The sequence below is a fragment of the Pelecanus crispus genome, chromosome 5 (genome assembly GCF_030463565.1).
Source record: "Pelecanus crispus isolate bPelCri1 chromosome 5, bPelCri1.pri, whole genome shotgun sequence".
Classification (NCBI taxonomy): domain Eukaryota; kingdom Metazoa; phylum Chordata; class Aves; order Pelecaniformes; family Pelecanidae; genus Pelecanus; species Pelecanus crispus.
The window spans coordinates 22,547,371-22,564,643 of NC_134647.1; the positions used below are offsets into that span (position 1 = coordinate 22,547,371).

General features: G+C 38.1%; 1 protein-coding gene across 1 annotated transcript in view; it reads right to left on the reverse strand.

The window, feature by feature from the left end:
* The window catches only part of STK39 (serine/threonine kinase 39), a 104,215-nt gene that overhangs the window by 47,804 nt on the left and 39,138 nt on the right, over window positions 1–17,273 (reverse strand). Inside the window, exons 9-10 of the mRNA XM_075710886.1 lie at window positions 14,642–14,690; window positions 14,470–14,535 (exon numbers count right to left, since the gene is read on the reverse strand). Of these exons, the coding sequence (XP_075567001.1) occupies window positions 14,470–14,535; window positions 14,642–14,690 (115 nt within the window). The remainder of the gene's footprint in view (window positions 1–14,469; window positions 14,536–14,641; window positions 14,691–17,273) is intronic.

The following is a 17,273-nucleotide window of genomic DNA, read 5'->3' on the forward strand; positions in this document are numbered from 1 at the left end:
GGCATCTCAAGTCCCACTTAAAGAATCTCTTGTATTTCTGACAAGAGTTAAGGCTCCCAGCTCTTCTCAACAGAAGCATTTTTCGAAATGTATGTGGAAGATACACTTCACAAATACAGACATTAAGTGTTTTTCTACCCTCAAAATAAAAGTGCTAGAAGAAAATAATGTAAATGAACAATGCCAAGTGTATGCAAGACAGAGTGTTCATCCCAACTTCTACTATTACCCTGGGAGGGAAAACAATTACCTGAAGACAAGAAGGAAGGAAGTTCAAACCATGCTTATCTTGGAGACTTGAAGACATAACTTAGGAATGAGTGCCTCATAGCTCTCAAAGGACACCATACAATCAAGAAACAAAGCAAGCCCAGGCTTAGTACCCTGTTTATCAGCTTTCCACAAGATTCAATGACACTTTACCCTTGAGAGAACAGATAAACTTCTCTTTTCTTCTGACTTTATTTTACAATCAAGTATAGCATTTCCTTCATATGACCTGTCCTTCAAAGAATGCACTATGTTCTTCCTGATTCATGCTATCTCAAACTCCTGTTGTTTACATATAGACAGTTTTCTTTCTATGTCACCGTTTTCTTTCTATGGGGGGATTTTTAAGACTGTAAACATCATTTGGAAACTACATCCATGGTTTCTATCATAATGACATACTGATTGCAAGTTCATGCTTCAACCCTGCTGGAGAGAAGACATCTCTGCAGACCTCCATATGCAAGCCTAAAATTGTCAGTGGACTTCAGTCCAATTTCCCAATCTCTCTTTTGTCAGTGCGGAAATTGGCAGAAAAGTCCAGCAACATGAGAACGGATGCTCATCCTCAAATGACGTTAGCAACTAGTGCTATAGGTAGTTTGAATTCCATATTCTCACTCAGATCCAGTTTGCTTCAGATTGATTTGTTCCAACCAAATTGTAAATGACCTTTCATTAGTTTTCTTACAAGCTAGCGTAAAAAGGGTTGTCTTGAGCGGTACTAGCCTAGGACCAAAATCAATTTCTGAAGTGCCGGATGAACCAGGAAGAAAAGGCAAATGGAAAGTGAGTAAGAACAACAGTCTTAACACTGTTCCTAGCAAGAATATACAACAGGGGTTGTATTTGGAATATTATAAATACTTGGAATTTCATTACTGGTTAACATCTGAGGTACTACTAGAAGACTGATATCAAATGCAGCATGCTTACATCTCACCCCAACGATTACAGTATTATAGCAGTTGAGGCTATTTGATAATATGTTTCCTGATGCCCTGCTACAGGCCTCCCATTTTACAGAAGGAAATAAAGGAGCAGACAAATGAAGTGATATATCCAAAGCCACAACACAAATACAAGACAGAGCATGGAACTGAAACAAACTTCTTCTATCTCTACAAAAATAAGGAGGAAGTTCATTGCATGCGGTAGCTGTACAAATGCAATTTCTCCATCAGCTTTAGTCAAAATACACAGCATCAATAGTTCTTTATGCCAGGATTATATCTCTCTCAGTAAATATTGCAGAGGGAAAGAGAAACAAGTTAAAACATGCTCAATTCTGATTTGTGTTCTATTGTTTTAAAAACCTAAATGCTCCTTCCAAAATAGGACCTAAACCAAATCATAACTTTAGCTAATAAAGAAAACAATGAAAGCCTTCAGCCTTACAAAGACAAATTAGCACATATTAGAAAACATATTTCACATAAAACAGAAGAGCACACAGGGAATAAAAAATGAATTTGAATGACTGGCATTTAAACTGCACCCAACACAAAAGCAGCTCAGAACATTGTAATCTACAACCAAAAGCAGTTTGTAGCAGGAAAAACTTAACAAGCCACTGACAACATTACCACAGCTGTGGAAGAAAGACGTTATGCACATCAGCTGCAACAGAGGATGCTTGGGCAATTTAGTGAGTGAAAAAATCATGACTACCACAAAAATATTAAGCATCATACTATTATTGTTGTTGTATATGTTGTTGCTGGTTAAAGCTTATTCCAGTTTACACCAGGGTCACCAAGATTTAAGAATAAATTAAGCTCCTGACAGAACTATTTGTCCTCACCCTTTTATAGTAGGATACAGATAAGTTAACGTTCCCAGCCAACAATAGCATGCATTAGCTTTCCAGGAGAATGTCTGCTTAATGAGATGAACAGGGCAACTGTAAATCCTGTCCATCGAAGGTTAGCCCAAACCAGCCTGACAGAGAGAGAACTCCAGTATCAGAATGCAAAAGCTGCCCACATTTCCCAAAGCTTGATGAAAAGCAGGCTACAGCATAAGGAAGCAAAACATAAATTGTTGTCTTCTAGGCACTGATGTGCTTGCTGTATGTAGATGTTAGAGACTGGGGAAAGAGGAATCTATTATTCATCACTGATTCTTTTGCTTCTGCAATCTCTTTACAAGTTTATTTTTGTAGGGTGACAAGGAAGAGAACAAACATTTTCTGAATATTAAGATCTTTCTACTTCCTTATTCACAACTGCGCAAAACAGCAAAGAACTGGGCCCGCTTACAGATTTAGTATTTTATTTCAGTGTCTAATTTAAAAAAAAAAAAAAAAAAAAAAAACCATAAAAAAGGATACACTATGGGATACCAATGCATACATGCATAAAACATTACTGCAATTCATACATGGCACAGCACATGATCTAGACCACATTAAAAAGCCATTCTTTCAGTAAGGGTAATGTTATGCACCTATTGTCTTTTTCCTCATTCTACAGGAAGACGGCTGAACTAGTAATCTTGATTTTCCCACTATCTCAATTATTTAAGCTATTCCTATTAAAGTCTCTGGCAACTGAATATTTGGGATGGAGTCCTAGGTAGATTTAAAACACCATTTTTAACTCTGCTTCACAAAAGAGTACAGTGACCTGAAAGTATGGTAAATAAGATGCATTTGTATAAACAAAATTGAAGGCATTAATGAGCATTAAATATTTCAGTAACATGGAAGGTGCCTCGTCGCCCTCCACATATAGTGTAACTTATAGAGCCCAAATGTTATTTGCTCCTGAATTCCTAAAGAGAGGCAAATATGTAGAACCCACCCACTTAAAACACATCTGCAAGTGTCTTTGTGGAACCTTGACAATGGTCCCTATTAATTTCTAACTAGAGAACAGTCACTGCTGTTCTCCATTTTTTGTACTTGCATATCTACAGAAGGCAATCCCTATCTTTTTTTTCTTTTTCTTGTTTAAACACACATCCTTCTGGAAACACTGAAGTGCAACGAATCAACTAGCTTAGCTTTTTCTGGAGATAAAGTTGTCTTTTATTTTAACCACTGATGCCCTTCAGCCACATCTGCTAGTACAGTGTTCAAAATACACACAATCCCACCTACCCCAGAGAGCAGGAATTACAAGGTGGTTATTTAAACACCTCATCTTTTTCATTTTCTTCAGTCTGTCCTAGTAAGAGCTCAGATTTGACTTTCAGGCAGAAAAGAGAAAGACCGGTCAACTGATGCTGTATTATCTTCACCTTTCCCTAAGACTGTGGTAATGGTTCTTAGAGGAGACAAGACTCCTGTTACACAAATCCCAGAAGTTCTTAGAGAACAGATACACTGAATTACTCTTCAAAGTGCCAATATTACTTGGTAATTGATACAGTGATTTTTTTTGAGGCCCCCCCCCCCCTTTTTTTTAATCAGAAGTCCCAAGAGCTTCACTGCTCATACAATTTCATGAGAAGTATTTACAATGCCAGTTACCATGCCAGTTATGAAGAACGATGAGAAACAGGACATTATTGAAAACAGCTTTGGTTTTAGCACAACATTTTGTTCTGTGCCTTTCTCTCTCTCAAAAAAAAAAACCACCCAAAAAACACACACAAGTTTCTTCCATACACATCTTAAGCCTGTGGAGTAATCAGATTTTATAATTTTTAACTTTAACCCTCTTGCAAGCCTTTCCTGAATGCTTCCTAAGATACAAAAGCAAATTTCAATCCCCACACCTATGCATTTATTTGCATTCCAATGCAATGAAGGAAATCAGCATATCACATTAATCCAATCATGGCACAAGCCTTTTGCTTAAAACAGTTACAGATTTAATCACGGCTTAGCACTTGAGGTAAAAGGCAGACCATGGAGAAGTCACTTTCTACAATATATTTTCATGGAAAAGAACATCAGTTTTTTTGCATAAGAACACCTACACTGTAATTACATTGGCGGGGGGTGGGGGGGGGGTGGGGGGGGAGGGGGCGGAATCTGAGGTCCAAGACAGAGCATGAATTCCCACCTGTACACATCAACTCCTGTTCAAGAGTTGAGGCACTTCCTCAAGAAAAGGCTAGTCCCCATCCAACCCAGTTTCATAGGTCATCTGAACATCCTAATCCCTTCACTGCTGGCTATTCTTAAATTCCCCTGAGTTCATTATAATGTGAAGTCTTATTTTTATTCTTATGGAAGCCACAAAAATTCTGCAAACCTGAATGTGCTTTACGCAATTGGGAACCTTGTCTTTTCTCACCACGACTTATGCAGACTATCATTATTAATGGGATGTACCACTACCTTTCTAAAATAACACCCTGGAATTTCTGCTTTGTAGGGCTCAAAAGGTGTTAAGATATCACAGTAATTTGGTGTTAGCATCCCCTCCTCTTCAGCCAGGGAAAAAAACCCTTCCTCTTAAGTCTTTTTTTTACTTGGAAAAGAAGTTAGACAGAACTTTAAGTGTTTCACATTCATATGCAGAAACATGGGGGGGAGGGGGGGGGTGTCTTTGGGGTTTTTTTTTTGTTTGGTTGGTTGGGATTTTGGGGGGTTTTGGTGTGGTTTTATTTTTTGTTTTTTGTTTTTTCTTTTTTTTTAAAGTGTAGGCAGGCCTAAGACACTCTTTGACAGCAAGACTTTAATCTGGCACAGAAACTAATTCTGGGATAACTGCAACTGGCCTTTCAGGACCAGACAGTAATCTTAAACTCTCATCTCAGTAAAAATTGAGAACTACAAACCATCACTCAGGACAACGTAAGTCCCCTCCCTTTGCAAGAACTGTGGAGGTTTGTTGCATTACACCTTTTGTGGTACGAAGAGATCCAAGTCCTCTACTTCACTGCCCACAACCACATGCCAGAGAAATTTCCTGGGGGAAAAATTCATGTATGCAGAAAAAGATAGGTAGGGCTGGGCCTGAACCTTGAAAATTTGCAGAAGTTACCCATTTACACTCCACATCAAATTAATTGTTACTGCTTCTCTACATTGCACAATCATGCTTAGGTTTTGTCCAAATTGCTGACTGAAAGGACACAGATGATTTAAGGCTTTGCAGTTCCTGAAAAATGTCTTTAGACATTTCTGGTATGTATATTGTGAAACAACAGAACTTCTTCTCTGAAGAACACAGGGAAGCTCCTAGGAAGCAAACATGTTATTTGGTGACACATCTCCCATGCCCTAAAGTTTCAGTCTGAAGTGTTTGAATTTCAGTATTCCAAGGTGACCTTACTGTGGGAGGAGATGAGGCATCATAAGCATTTCAGGTGGTATGTGCGGAGTCAGTAAAAGCAAGAGCATAGAATATTCTCGCATATATATCTGTTATCTCAGTAAAAAGATATAGGAACATCAAATCATTCAATTCCAAGTCAATTCCAACTGAATTCTTCAATTCCAAGTCAAATGCAAATGGTGTCTGCAAAACATGGCAACTGTTTTGGGGTCATCCCAACTGTTATCCCATTTAAAATTTCACATTAGAATAATGGCCATAAAATGTTTCATTTACTTTGGGGTCAAGCTTTCACAAATCATGTTTTGATCTCACAATAATTTTCTTCAAAAATTTCAACTGCACCTCTGTTGGAATTAAAATATATATTCACAGCTACTCAGCACATCCTTCCAAAGCAGCTATTTATTGTTTGCTCTGAAGTGCACAATGTCATGTTTATGGAACATTCATAATTACCTTCAATGAAATAAGTCAATATGGAAAAACCTGAGTCACTGATGCAAACTTGCAAATATTTGTTTCTTCCTTAATGCAGCACAAAATACTGCAAAAACTGAAAAGGCACCTAAGTCACTTAAGAATTGGAAATACAGGAATCTTCACCATTTTTGTGTAAATTACCACTTCTACTCACTATTGGAATCAATTACACTGGCAACTTAAAGTCAAGAAATGTAAGATCATTACATTTTCTTTCATGAAAGAATACTGCATACAGGAGATGGGCAATTCTGCACTGAATAGGACTTCTTCAGCTCTCTACTGGTTCTTGAAGAGCACCCTTTTTTAAGGGATAACACAGCACAAGTCAACAAAGAATAGAAATCTGTTAAAAGAAAAACCAAAGACCATTTGCTTTAAATATTTATGATGCTGGTTTGTTTTTATAGCCAAACACAAACAATATCATGCTCACATGGTGATGACTGTGACACCAGAGGCCAGGGCCATCAATTGAGAAGACTGCCATGAAATCTTACCTACACTCATAGTTTAGAAATGGAATACAGTGGAGCGATTAGTGAGAGGAAAACAAAGCCATTAAAAGCTGAAGGGAGAGGAGAGGAGGGAGCACATTCCTACATCTCTAGAGGAAATGCTGAAAAATAGGTGCAGATGCTCAGTGTACCAACTCCCCACCCACTCTGGGGGATCCCCTCTCCAAAGCCCTCCTCCTTTCACTCCTTCACAGTCTTCTCTTGCTGGGATAATGCTGCTTAGAGACAGCAAAATGTAGCGGCTCAAACTACAGATGCTATTTTGTCAAATAAACATCTTGTAAAGAAGTGTAGGTAATTCCCTGCACTCCCAATTCTGCTTTCCAAAACCATAAGGTTTTACATAAATACTGCAACATACTTACTATCTCTGCTCCCAAATTTGAACCTGACTTTGTTTTGGGAAATTGTAGTATTTTGCTGAAATCCCAGTAACATGGCAAATGTGCAAGTTTCGTAATTCAGTATGATTTTTGATTTTCAGATATTATTTCTCCATTTATTAGTTCCACTACATAAATTTCATTACTGAATGTTATTAACTGCAAATAATTCTTTAATTCACATTTTAACAATAGTTCTTTCAGGCATGAATGTGTACCTGTGCTGAGGATCTTTTCAATTAATTGTGCAGAGAAGTTGCACTGTTTCTCAAAAAGTAACACTTCACCTCAAAACCAAGGAATCTCAAATGGGCTATCAGGCATGACCTGAAGGCTAATTCATACATACAGAGAGAGGCTCTTTTATACCCTCTTTCTTTTCCCTGCCTGGCCCCCTCCTCCCCCTCAATCAAATTAAGGTGCTAAGGCCAAGAAGGTACCTGCAGGAATCAAAGGAAGCCAATCAAAAATACAGCAAATTGGCAAAGTAACTTGATATTATGAAAGATGAAGAAGAAAGATACAGATCCATATTTTTAGAGCTTCTGGTTACCTTTCCTGGCTGCTCAGACAAATGGGCATCACGATGGTGAACCACTACTAAAAGGCTTTCTGTTAGAGGGATCACTGGATCCTCCTTTTATAATCAGCATTTTCCAGTTCCACCATCCTTTCCTATCATCCAAGCTGTTTAATTGCTTAAAATAGCCAGAGGGGAAAAGAAAAAAGACAAATACAGCCTCATGCAGAGCTTTCATTACTCAGTAGTAGAAGACTCATTATAAGGTGGGTTTCACTGCCAGCAATATGGTCACATTAAAGAATATTTAGGAAAACAGTCTACTACTGTAGAATTCAAAGAAGACTTTACTATGATTTTCACTTACTTTCAAGCTCAAAGACTTGAAAATACCACTACAAGACAAAATTCTAATTTCTTCCCTTTTCTATTTTCTACAAGGTTTCCATTTATTTATGCACATAAGAGAAATTACTGTAATATACATTCTGCATTCCACCAGATTTTAGAGACCTAAGCTTATTCAAGACATTTAAAAAAAAAAAATTAAGTCAATCAAAATGAAAATTTGAGTGCAGTCCTCCAAAAAGTTACAAATTAACATGACAGTAACAAACATAAATCTGCAATGTTTATAAAATCCAATTTTATAAAACGTCAGTGTTTATATTTTAGATAGGTATCAAGAAGCAGCATGCATTCAACCAGGCTATAGCATTTAAAATCACAGACTTAGAGCCTCTCCTAACTGAGCAATGCTCTCCTAGCCAGAGTGGCTTCCCAGTTCAGGAAGGACTGAACCCTGCTCGCTGCACTGTGTGTTAGATGCGGCTGCCCTCTGCTGTCTATGACTCCCACACAGCACAGCTGGGATGCACACATCTTTGTCATCCAGTTAACCATTTCCCCCTTTCACTTAATATACTATGTAACTTTACGTTTACCTGCAGATGCAGTTTGAATAACCTTCTCATGGAGCTGCTTTTCCGTGCAAAACAGAAACTGGACTCTGCACACAAACTATTTCTATCTTGGCCCATCTTTCTGCTCTGCTAGCCTTAAACGACTTGTTCTGATTAAAACCTGGAAGTTTTCAGCTCCGGCCATAATTTTTACTTCTTGAGCCAAGAGCAATTTTCAGCTAAATTAAGTCCCGCATAATACCACTGGGTAGCACAGTCTCAAGGATGTCCAGCTTCACCTGTACTTCCCTTGCAGTTCTCCCCAGGAACTTCAAGTATATCACCAGTACCAAGCACAAGTGCAGGGGTGGCAAGTGTCAAAACAAATGGCATGCAATTTTTCTGTATTGTTCTTCTAAAAGCTTTACAAGGTCTACCCAGGAAAACGTATTTACTTTTCACTTTCTTCAGTGTTGGGCCTGGGCTCCTTTTTTTTTTTTTTCTCCCTTCAATTTATTTTTTTTTTTAGAACTAGGATGGCTAAAGATTTAACTTCTCCATACGAAAGCAAAAATTCTCACATAGCTATTCCATTAGTCTTTCAGCAATTGGTAACAGATGGCAACATGCTTTTGAGCTACCTTGCATTTACAGAATCCTCGTTGTAATTCATCTCCCCACATGACCTTCCTGACAAGCTTCCCAAAAATATACAAAATCACAAGTAACACACACTTCCACATCCTCCCAAAATGCCTCGTTACTTTTATGAACAAAGGCAGGCAGAAAGGCTTCTTCTACCACGTTGCTTGAGAGAGCACAGTGGGAAGCCTTGTGACACTAAGGTGACCCTAGCAAGCCAGCTGTGGCTGCTTGCATTGACAAAATACTGATCTGACCTATAGACTGAGAACAGATTTAATAACAACTAATTCCATTGAGTCACTTTCCACTTAGGACACCATTTCAAATCCAGGAGAGGCAATGTGGTTTTGGATGTCATGCGAGTTAAGGGTTTGAGGCTTCATTTCTCAGAAGGCAAACAGGTAGAACCAGCACCTTCCTGCACATTCTCAGCATGAGACAGAAAAGCAAATCATTAAAAAACAGGGCAATAACACAGGATTAGCTGCTGGTAAGTTACAAGACTTACTTCCTGATCAAAGAATCTACCAGCATCATGTATGTGTGGACTTCCTTTATCCTGTCTTGATTCCTTAACCAGGACTCCTTCAACAGCACCTTTAAGAATACAGTACACTTGCATTTCACAGTAATGAAATCCTCCTTCAGTACTGAAAGTTTCAACAGCTTAGATAAATGCCAAATATTTAAAGCTACTAATGAGGAAAGTCCTCGTTATACACCAACCTCACGTTAGTCCACGTTCTAGACATTTTTGAACAAGTCAACAGGTCACTAACGCAACATCAGCTAATGAGCAGATCAATGCTGTTACAGAAGAGACAGTGACTCATTCACCGCATGAATGAATTCTGAAGTTGAACCATGATAGCCCATGAACTGGAAAACACTATCCAATACAGGAGAGGGTTACTTTTTAACAGTTAAGATGAATCATGTGCGAGCTTTTAAACCCTGCCAAAACAAGTAATACAAGTTATTGTAGAGATGCTTATGGCCATCTGAAGTAGAAAAGACACTCAACTGAGCCAACTATTCCATAGTTTGTTTTAAAGTTCATCTGTTCTGTACTAGATTAGCTCCATTTGAGAGGGCACAAAATCCAACCTCACAAGCTCTGTACAGATGGTAAAAGCACCCTATGAAAGAAGGATGGAGAAACCCATATACTGTATAAAGTTCCTTGTATCTTACGGCACAACTGCATTTCAGTACACCTGGCAGAAATGCTAATTGCAATCTTCTTCCTTTATCTGAAATGTTAAAACAAAGCTGATGCAACTGCATCTGCCTCTTAAAACATCTTCCACTTCTGCTACCCACTAACGCAGGCACTACTTTCTGACTATGTGAATTTTTGTCAAATTTACAATTTATGGAAATGGTGGAAATGGAAAAGCGTTTCCATTAAGTTTTACTTCCAACAACTTCCTGAAAATAAACAAAACCCCCAACAAGGTCTAAATGCTAATTTCTCCTCTATTTTTTTCTAGTAATATCCAACAATATAAAAACAGTTGCACTATTTTTTTCATTTGTAGCAGCGTTCTGGGTAAACTGAACAATTAATCCTCTGAAATGGAGGGGCCTCCCCGACACAAAGTCTTGCCAAATACATACTTATAGTTCAGCTGCTGTTTTCCAGAAGAAATGTTCCAGTATGGCACATGTCCCTTCTCTTTATACATCAGCATTAAAGAAATAAGCATTTATTAAAGTGTAAAGAATCTTAGCAATGAATATACATTTTTATTAATAATCTGAGCTCAAACTAATGTTGCTCTCTGCTTTACTAAAGCTCTGGAGTCCGGCTGTACTAACACTTATCATTGCTGAGGTGTATCTATCAGATTAAATCCATTATTGAAACAAGGAAATGTTGCATATGTATGTCTTGCTGAGGCGCAATCATGCTGTTAGAGCTGTCCAAGAAATCTGGGATCTAATGCTATTTTCCTCATTAAATGCAGAAGATTGTTAATTTCTCCTATAAGGTAACATGATTATTTCCCTAAATTAGCTGTACGCAGAGCTAGAATTCCAACCCATCAGTAAGGGTATTTCTACTGAAGTTTTAATAAAAATTGGTATCACTCACACTAATCATCTCTTCATGTTGTCACAGGTTTTTCCCAGTAACTTACAACTCTTGAGTTCTAAAGAGTTTCTATTAACAGTGCAGAGCAATACCACCTTCCCAAAAATAGAATTCAAGCCCAATTATTCCTCAGATTTATTTTTTTTTTTTTTACTAGCAGCACTTCAGACAGCAATAAAATAAAATGCAGACACATGGTTCCACTTTTTAGAAGTGGCAGTCATGCAGAAGATTTTCAAAATTAAAGAAACGGGATTATAAAACCACAAAATTGACCCAGGGCCTTTGGGCATACAGAGTACTTACAGTTATAATTAATTTTTTAGTGTGACAAGATTTCAAAACTGACTGTGGCATTCTTGAAACAGTTTCAAATTTCCTCTATTCCAATATAGCAATTCTAATCACAAATGAAACGACTTACCATTCAGTTCAAAATTAAAACTACTTCAACATGTGTTAATAAATAGTGTACCTAAACTCTTGCTAAGCTGTTGTATAACAAGGGTGTACACAGCCCTGATCCAAGCAGCACAGGGCAGGCTGCTCTGCTGTCACGCCACCTAACAAGGCAGAGGCTTCAATCGGGGCTCCCACATTTCTACCAATGGCAGAAGTGCAGCCTCAGAGCACGTCCCTGCTTACCAGACCACACTGAGCTCAGACCATTCACCACAGTCTTTTCTCCAGTTCTTCCTGACATCAGCAATGCTCTCGCAAGTGAGTAGTCACATTAACAAAACCCAGAATTGCCAATAAGAAGTTGCGCGGTGTAACACTCATTTCTGTGGATCAGTACTAGTATATACTTAAGCACGTTCTGCACAGGAAGAGGCAAGACGTGTTCCTCCTGGGCAAGTCAATTCCAGAAGCGTTTCAGTGTTATTCTTAATTACTAGGATAGGGCCAGGAAGAAAGGCATCATTTCAAAATTAGCAGAATTAAAAGCAGATGAAGAAACACTGGGGCAGAAGGAATATGTGCACAAAGATGTAGTTTACAACTCTGATGTTAAAAAGTATTTTAAACACACAATGTAGGTGTTGTTTAATTATCAAATTGGGTTTTAACACAGGACACATCTATCTTCACAGCATCGAGTGTTTTCCTCACACATACAAGACCATGTGTATCCACTTTCAGGATTTCACAAACAGACCTGGACTCATATTTAGTCAAAATAGTTGCCAAGTATAAGCTATAAAGGCAGAAGCAAAACATGAGACCTCTATGTCAAGAGAAAATAATTTAAAAAGTTAAAACTAAACTGAGGCTGCAGTTCTGGGCAATAAGGCAAAGTAATTATACATGTGGTAAATGCAAGAAAAATTAAATTACTGCAGGGCAGATCCGACATCTGTGCTAGCAGCAGCGCTACAGATCATTAGTTATAGGCATTTCACATCAAGTGCTATGGAAGATAATTTAAGCAGTGATGACACCAGCTCCTTCCCATCTCCTGCCCTAGTGACATTCTTTTTTCGTTTACAGGGGTTACTTCTTCCAAGAGTGACCTCTCAGACATTTTACATGTTAATGTTTGAGCAACCAAATTTTACTTACACAAGCTTTTATAAATAAAACCCCACAGTTTTAATATTAAAATACATTTATATTTTATGGTACCTTAAAACAGCAGCTACATGCAAAGTCGTAACAAGTGAATTAAATTTTAAATCCCTGATGAATTTTAATATTGTGTCCTTTTAAAATATAAATAATTTAGCATTTTCACTAGCTAAAACCTAAATATTTTTTTCCATTTATGCTGTAATTAAAAGACCTATTAATTTGTCTCTAGCACTGTACAGCTTTGATTTCTTAAGAATCACTCCTCTTCCAAATTAGAAAGAATTGTCCAAAAAGTAATTCAGAAAACTATTTCTGGTGGCGTATGGAAGGCTACCCTGCATTCATTTTGCAATTCCAGATGCTAAATTATTTAAAGAAATAAGTATACATACATGTATGTATTGGTTAACATGCAGTCTCTGAAGTTGACCTGAGGACACAGCTGGGAGACGAATCTCACGAGGCATATGCCCTATCAGAACATGTCTGAATTAATCCTGTATGGCCCAAAATGTGAAATGAAAAACAAAAGACTATGATTTTTTGCGCCCAGGTAGATAATTTTTTTATGTGGGCACTGCTGCCACCATATGGCCAAACAGCTGAACTACGCCTACCCTTCCCCTGCACCTTGCAAACTCAACCTGCTCAGCACACTACCCCTTCTACAAGCCCTTTCATTCCAGCTTTCTACTCCAGCCTCTCACAAAGCCCCATCATTGCCACTGATTTCCCAAATTACTTCCACCTAAAAGAAGATTAGAAGGAACTTAAAGCATTCAGATCTTGCTGACAGCTTCTTCCAAGTATAGGCCACCAGCTATAGGAACAATTCAGTGTTGTAGAATTGTGCCAAACCTATATTCACAAAGACAACAGAAAATCTTAGAGACTGCCAGTCCAGGTAACTGAAGCCTAATTATGTGCCAACAAAGGCTGAAACAGTCCCCTTCCTGAAATGCCCTCGAAACATCCTCCCAGAAAGCTCGCTTTCAGAAAGCTGGACTCAGCACACTACCCTGTCACCTGCAGAGGCTCCGCAATCTGAGCAGGTTCCTCATACTGAAGAAACATGGTGAGTTAAGTCACCACGGAAAGCGAGTTCCGTAATTTCTCACACACAACAAGCAGGAGTCTACATTCATTCCTGTTTATTAGCTCTTATGAACAGTAGCTTGCTTCATACTTAAGTTTTAAAATACTTACCTGTTAAGCCTGTTAAGAATTTTTTTTTTTTTTTAGCTCTGCTGCACATGACCTGGTAAGCTCACTTACACAAGTGCCAAAGGCACCACAAAAATACCAGCATATGCCATAGCTGTAGGTTTAACTCCATCACCTGTGGGATAAGGCTCCACTGGTCTGAATAACTCAGCAGCACGCTTGCAGAGCTTGGACCCAACTTCCATACATTTGGGCATTACATTTGAAATAATCCAAAGAACCACGCAGTACTCAATAAATACCATTTATAGTTCCTTCACCCTGTCTCTAGGTGATCAATGAAGATATGAATTCTGCAGTTTATGAACCTATATGCTCACAGATCACTTTTTATTTGCACAACTATTTCACTTACAGCTTTCTAAAAGGGAGTAGGAAAAAAATCGTATCATGTATGATGACAAATACTGTGTATCATTTTGGCAAGGCCACAAAGGAACTCAAAATGCCCCAGGGCTTCCCGGAGAAAGTTAGGCTGCAGAAACCATTCATTCAACAGACACTATCTTTGAAGAACTGCGTAAGAGAAAGGCTCAGTCAGTCAACTAAAATGTAAGGCAACTGAACAGTCCCTGCTTTCTCTTGCATACCAGTCAAGAAAAAGATGTGAATACACTCACCTTTTTTGCTCTTTGTGCTATATTAGGCGTTCTAGTGAGAAGCTTTTCAATCAGGTATTCTCTGTTCTGCAAAACCAACATGTAGTAAGTTAAAAATCAATACAAGGAAAGAAAAAATTTCATGTAGATTTTAAGGCAGAGCAAAATTTACTTGTAGGGTTAAACGTTTTACCTTGGCTTTCTGGAAAAATTTGCATTTTAAAAGTTCTGCTGCTGTGGGCCTGAAAGATCAATAATAAATTAGAACAGAAAACAAAGACCCCTCTCAGTGAATACAGTACAAGACGTTAGTTAAATGGTACGTCTCTAATACTTCTGAATTAGTACTGTATGAATGGGGAATGAATGATAATAGCTACTGAATTAATTCACACGTAGTCACTTATCACACATGAAAAAATTAAGCCTCCCTATGGCAAAAATACCAAAAAAAAAAGAAAAAAAACCCAAAAAACCCCAGTCTCTAAGTTGGCAATTTTCCCCCTTTTTCTTTCATCACAAATGCATTTTACCCTTAAAACAAACAAAAACCAAACAAAAAAAAGTCAGGTATCATGTTCTTCCCCAGGTGACTCTATGAATGCAACTGACCTTTGCTCCACAGCAATAAAAGAATAATTACATTTTCCAAACAGTAGTATCAATACCTGCTACTAGCATTCTTTTACTTCATTGATGTCAGCAGGTATTCACAAGAAACTATACTGGTACTATTAACATGATGCATAAATCAAAAAGACAGTCATCAGGAGCATCTTCCAACCAAACAGACAAATAAAAATCAAAGCAACAGTTGTAAGGTCAAAACCTAGACATTTCACTTTTGCTTGCAGTTCTGTTCAAGTCTCTTTCTTCCCGACATCGTCGAGTTTATATTTTTGATGTTGTCAACAGATAATCACAATCTCACAGCTACCAAAGTGATTCCAACAGCAGGATTTGTCTCCCCTAGCTTCAGGAATCTGAAAAGCTACTTATCTGGCCAAAGCCAGACTGTGGTACTGAAGCAGACTCTGGAGATAAAGCGAAGCATCTCTTGGGATGAAATAAAACCCTCCAGGTTCTTTTCATCCTTTCCATTAGGAGCCCATACCTATCCAAGACTAATTTTGACACAGCTAAATTTAGGGAAGTCAAAATCTCCAAGATTCATCATTTCTAAATGAACAGAAGCAACATCTGCTACAGTTTTCCATTTGAATTAAAGCAAGAGATTGGCTATAGCACAAACTTGGTAAGACAGTGGAAAGCTTCAATTTGGAAAATTTCTGTCTCAAAAAAACCCCAAAATCTGAACTAGTTTATTTCTCTGAGGACACCTCTGAAGAGTAAGTGAAGAAAAGAGGAGTAGTAAGTCGTGTTTATGTATATATCGGTTCACTCCTGCTAGAAGTAATGAAATTACTCCATTCCTCTACTATTAATTATGCCTGACATCAACAAAGAGCATCCAATTTAGACACAAGACAGTAGTTTCACAGAGCACTTATTCTTCCTCCCCTCCAAAGCACCAAACTCTACTATAAAGGAGCTCTTAGTAGTTGTACTGTGGAGACCACCAGGCTTAGCAGTAATTCACATAGAAACCTTGGATGAGCAAAAAGGAAGGGGAATGTTTTTAAAACAAACAAACAAACAAAACACATCCGGTTTCTGTATCAAAGTTTTAAAGTTCTATCTCAAATTAACTCTTAATTTTAAGACAAATTTCAGTGATCCAGTACCATCACATCACTTAACAGGGATATGCACAGTTAAAAGCTAGAGTCTTAGTAAAGTTTTATCCAAACTAGCATTCTCCATTCCTCTACCATTAATTATGCCAGACACTTCTGAACTGGTCTGGACATGCTTTCCGGGCCTGTTTTCCACACAGACCACGGCAGTGGATTGCAGCTGAGGACTGTAAGCAGCATCCTTGGCACTGGGGAGAGAGAGAAACACCCACACACAGATCCCCAAAAGAAAAACATCATGGTCTGAGACAACATCAGTGCAATGCCAGTCCTAGAATTTGCCACAAAGAGCAGGCACTTTTCCCACAATTGACATGACAACTACAGAAGTATCTCGATGCAAAATTAAATCCTGGCTTGGGAGAAATAAAAAAAATAGCAATGACCACACAATATAAGGACACTCACTCCTCGGTTAGAGTAACTGGCACACAGATCTAATCAACTTTCTGCTGGTCTAATTGTTCAATTCAAGGCAATTCTGAGTACAAAGATATTGCATGTGTTTAAATATCAGTGTAATAAATTAGTGTAATTAGTTTGAACACTAATGTTTCAACACTGACGTCATAACTACAGATCAGGCAACTCAACACTATGTATTCAAGGAGAGAAGGAAAACCTTTTTAATTATTTACTTCTCATGTTTTCATACCAATTTAAACTTGCCCTGAAAATTGCTGGACACTGGAAACGGAAAGAAGCTTGATTATCCAGAACACATTTCATTCTTAGCTGGAAGCAGCCAAACTGCAGCGCTAAGCTTAAAGCATCAGGACTTGCCACTAAGACCACCAATTGTAAGGGGTTTGGGAATCTGAAAACAGTACACAAGTGATCCTTCAGTGAAAAAAAGAATTTAAAGGATTTCAAGAATAAAGATGTTGCCACATAATCTTTTTCTTAATTTTACTTGTTCTCTAGTATTGCTGCTGTCACCTTTTCGACTTGACTCCCTACAACAGTATCCAGGACTTAAGCTAGTGTAACATCAGTGAAGTACACACCATAAAAGACCCACACAGTACTCAATCAGGATTGCTCACTCAGAACAATCTTTTTTCCCAG